General features: G+C 46.8%; 1 protein-coding gene across 3 annotated transcripts in view; it reads right to left on the minus strand.

Annotated features, from left to right (window-relative positions):
- wdr17 (WD repeat domain 17) overlaps positions 1–4,719 on the minus strand; it is a 23,300-nt gene extending 18,581 nt beyond the window's left edge. Inside the window, exons 1-6 of one of the 3 annotated variants that reach the window (XM_013915957.1) lie at positions 4,685–4,719; positions 2,947–3,130; positions 2,643–2,873; positions 743–853; positions 514–654; positions 138–260 (exon numbers count right to left, since the gene is read on the minus strand). In XM_013915957.1, coding sequence (XP_013771411.1) covers positions 138–260; positions 514–654; positions 743–853; positions 2,643–2,873; positions 2,947–3,091 — 751 coding nt within the window. In that variant the 5' untranslated portion in view covers positions 3,092–3,130; positions 4,685–4,719. Of the gene's footprint in view, positions 1–137; positions 261–513; positions 655–742; positions 854–2,642; positions 2,874–2,946; positions 3,131–3,917; positions 4,573–4,684 lie in introns of those variants that run through there. The other 2 variants (XM_013915958.1, XM_005753160.1) reach the window with 2 other exon arrangements.
- Between the last annotated feature and the right edge of the window lie 6 nt (positions 4,720–4,725).

Raw genomic sequence — 4,725 nt, forward strand, 5'->3', positions numbered from 1 at the left:
ATTTGAATAAATCAGTAGATGTTGTGCGTGTCTGTTGGGTTTTGCTCTGACCGACTGCTCCATCTTGACTCAAACTGAAGCTGTTTCAGTGTTTCTCATCTCTCCTGCTGTTACAGCTCATTTACTAAAGACGGTACCTTTCTTGGCCAGTGGGGAGTTGAGGACATGCAAAGCGTGAAATCCCGTCTTTTTCAGCTTAAAGCTGTCCAGCGGAGTCGAGCGAGACACGTTCCACACTCTCAGCACGCCGACCTGCGAGTCTGAGGGACAGAAACAAATCACTGGACACGCCTCGGAGGCTCTTTCATACTGTAAATATATTCAGTGAACCCACTTAAATGTGTTATTGTGGACTTCACAAGTCAAATGTTCTCATTATCATGCAAATAAGAATCTATGCATAAAAGATGGCAGCAGGAGAGCGGCATGTCCCACACACCGGCTGCCCGAAGCCCACGTCCACCCGAGCAAACAGAAGGGAACACACATCCCACGTGAACACTCAGGCTTTACCTCCGGTGATGAACATGCCGGGCGCAGACGGGACCCAGGCCAAACACTGCACGGACGCGGCAGCTGAGGGGAAGCAGAACGACGTGATGCAGGCCAAGGCCTCGCTGTCCACCAGCCGGATGCCGTTATGAAGGTTAGACACTGAAAGAGAGGCAACCAGTTCATCGCTTCTGTGGGCGAACGGGCCACAGACCAGACAAAAAGCTATTTTACTGCTCTCAGATCTGACCTAGTAAATAGTCAGTTGACAAAGGGTCCCACTCCAAGGCACTGACAGGGTCCTCCTCATCTGTCCCCTCTAAAGACTCCGGACGCAGCACGTGCTTTTGGCTTTTACTCCCTCAAAAAGAGAACAGGGGGTAAAGGTCTTTTCTTTGGACACACTGAATTTGCATGCTTGACAGAATAATTCTTCTTTATTTCATTCTTAGACACACATAATATTCTGGATAAATATCAGTCTGCTTTCAGAGCCTTCCACAGCACAGAGTCTCTACTGAAGGTGTTCAATGATGTGCTTTTAGCTGCTGACACTGGAAAAAGTACCGTTTTGATTCTTCTAGACCTGAGCGCAGCATTGGACGCTGTCGACCACACGATCCTACTAAACCATCTAAAGACGTGTCGGCATTCAAGGCTCTGCTCTAACATGGTTTGCCTCTTACCTGGAGAGCAGATCCTACTCTGTGATGCTGGGTAACAAATACTCCTCCCAGCTATGCTCACCTGTGGAATACCTCAGGGCTCTATTCTGGGCCCGGTCTTGTTCTCCTTATACATGCTCGCATTAGGCTCCATTTTTCAGAAACACCAGATTTCCTGTCACTCCGATGCAGACGATGCACATTTCTACCTCTCTCTAAAACCAGGTGCTGACAGTACGCTGCAGAAAGTCTCAGAGTGTCTTAGCGACATGCATTGCTGGATGTCTCTGAACTTTCTCAAATTAAATCACAACAAATCCAACATTATAATTTTCGGTAAGCAGGACTCTGTTAGTCTCATAAGAAACGACTTGTCCCATTATCAGCTCGTGTACATCCCCACGTAAAAAACCTTGGTTTCATTTTTGATTCCACCCTCAAGCTGGACAAGCAAATAAATCCAGGGCTTTCTCCATTGCCGCCCCGAGACTCTGGAACAATCTCCCCTCTTTTAGAAAATCCTCTTCATCCTTGCAAGTCGTCAAATCGAATCTGAAGACCTACCTTTCGGATCTCTCTGACGCCTCGTTTATTCTGTTTTAACTATTCTGGTCTTTTATCTCAGTGGATGATGCTTGCATGTGTAGACACTTATACATGTATTTTATGTTCACGTATGTGCGCTTGTGTGTGAATGTGTACATTTTTGTATATGTATGCATGTGTGCGTATTTGCATGTACACACATTGTTTACAAACATACACGGATGTCTTACAGTGTTTCTATAATGTTTTCTTTCTATTTTAATCCTTTTATGATAGCATCCCTCTGTTCAGCACTTTGGCCGACACTTCATGTCTTTTAAATGTGTTATATAAATAACGATGACTTGACTTATCTAAATTTGGACCTCGGTGCAGGTTCCTCACTTCACCCTCTGTCTGACACAAACGGACTTAGCCCCTCCCACTTATTCCTCTGAGTGGATAAGCTGGTTTCAGGGCGCTGTCACGACCATATTAGGAACGAGCACCCACCTGACTTCCTGTAAGAACGGCCTTTAATACGAATGTTTGTGCAAATCTCTGTGAAAACTGTGTGTGTTCTGCGTCACGTCTCTCATCTGGATACAAAACACTGAAAACTTACAAATATAAAATCAAAATACTTTTTTAACGCGGCCTGTGACTAAAGGTGTAATCTCCTGTAATTAATTATTGAATGTATTTCATTTGACGTTTCAGAGTAATTATAATCACACAAATGCTTAAAGGTACGAACACTAAAAACAGGCTAACAAGTCAGCTTTTTACAGGAAACAAAGAAATCACTATATTCTAAGTAAATGTATATAAATGTGTAAATAAAATTTATTGTAATTTCAAATAAAATCCACTGACTTTCCTTCTCTTTTCAGGGGAATGACACACAATGATCACAGACCTCCAGGCGTCCACACATTCAAAACTCGTGTTGGTCGGTACCTGGCTGAAACACCGACAGGCTCCCGTCTGTGTGTCCAAACACCAGTTTCCCCTTCTTGGTGGGGTGCCATCTGAAGAGACAGATGTCAGACAGGAAGGAGTGGGCTTCTTTATGCACCGTGACCCCAGGATCGGGACCTCGGTAGACCCAGATGTACAGCGGACCGCGCTGGGAGACGAACGCCACTCCGTCGGCCGAGTTCCAGCACCAACTGACTGACACGGGGACGCCTGAGAAACAGGAAGAGGCTGTGAGGCTTTACAGATCTGTGCTGAAACAACCCGGCGTGGATCATCCAGCTACCTTTAGTGTTGTCGAGTCGCGCCACCGCCTTTTTCTCTGCTACGTTCCACACGATGAGGAGGTTATCAGCTGAGGCCGAAGCAAACAGGTCGGGGTTGTCGGGGCACCAGCTGATCGCTGTTATGGTCTTCTTGTGCTCTGACATGATGGACCTCAATTTAAACTCATTGTACTGCTGATCCAACTGCAACGAGGACAAGAGAACGAATGAAACAGCTCTCAGAAATCTGTCAACTTCCACAACTCTGCCCAAGAAATCAAGAATCCTTTCCTGCAGGTCGCCGCCCTGTGCACCTCCTGACTACCTCCAGCACTGCTGCTGCGTTTACATCTCCTCCTGGAGGTCTCGTTCTGACCATCTGCATCGGTGCCTCCTGCAACACCGTGCAGACAGCAAATAATCCCTGGTGACATGAGCTGGTTTCCCTGGGGGAGCTGGTACTCTACAAGGTGCAAACCCAGGGACGGGTTATTCATCCCCCAGAGTCAGAGCTCAGAGCCCGCTGGGACGATCTGTACAATCAAACCCCTCGAAGGACTCGTGCATTGATCAGAGCTCAGGCGACAGACGTGATCTGGACATTCCAAAAAACGTTCACCACAAGAGCAGTTCAAAGGTCATCTCGCACACGTGAATCCAGAGTAACAAAAAAAACAAACAGATTACATCAAATCTCAGTTCAATTTACAGAAGCAACAAAAATCCAGTTTCAGGATTCCCAGTTCATCCCGGTCACATTCACAAAGACAGACAAGCTCCACCTCGGGTGTTCCCGGCGATCTGCAAACTCACAGCTAAAATCATGAAGGAAAACAGAACAGGAAAAGAAAGCGGCGCCTTTTCCCGAGCAGCTGTCTCCGGAGAACCTCTGGAGGATTCCTGTGATGACAGTCACGCAAGCTGTCGCCACATTACCCGCACGCTACGCCCGAGTATTCGGACCGCGTTAGTAAAAATCAGTACTGCTCACCTGGAGAATAAAGTGTGAATGAAGTGTCAGCACTGCGATCATGGTGCCTCTGATACAGACTACGTCCTGTTTGCTGCACGAGGATGTAACACAGTGACACACAGACTCACTCACAAGGCAACGTCCTGATTTCTCCTCAACACGCCGACTGTGAGGCTCGGAAAATAATATGCCGCGATACGATTGGCTGACAGGACTGGCTGTGGAGGTTAAGTAACAAAGCAGTTCATGGAATAAAAATGCAGGAGACTGTGGACCACAGCAGCACAGAAACAAATCAAAAGTACATAAGATGAAACTGAAGATGCTGCGCACTGGAGCAGGTCCAGAGACAGCTGCAAACTTCAACGGCTCACAAGCCACAGAGAACCCAGCTCTATGATTTTTATGGGCGGAGTCACAGCTTTAAATATGGCGATCGACAGCGCTTTACCCAGAAAACACCAACTTTGTGTTACAGCATCTACACACTCTCACACACACACACACACACACACACACTTGTTTTCATATCTCGATGAGCACATCTAAGTGACAGCATGCTTTCCTTAGCCGCTAACACAACAGTCACCCTGACACTAAAACCACATCTTCAGTCTCAAAAATGTCTTCAAACGCGTGAGGACGGACACTTTGTCCCCATAAGTATGGTAACATGCCAATGTTCTGTCCTCACAAAGATGTCTAAACACGCACACACACACACACACACGCACACACACACACACACACACACACACACACACACACACACACAGGTAGATCACCTGGTAGATGTATATAGCTAGCGTAGCACAGTAGGCGAAGC

The sequence above is a fragment of the Pundamilia nyererei genome, unplaced genomic scaffold, assembly GCF_000239375.1.
Source record: "Pundamilia nyererei isolate P.nyererei 1_Seehausen unplaced genomic scaffold, PunNye1.0 scaffold00408, whole genome shotgun sequence".
In the NCBI taxonomy this organism is placed as follows: Eukaryota; Metazoa; Chordata; class Actinopteri; order Cichliformes; family Cichlidae; genus Pundamilia; species Pundamilia nyererei.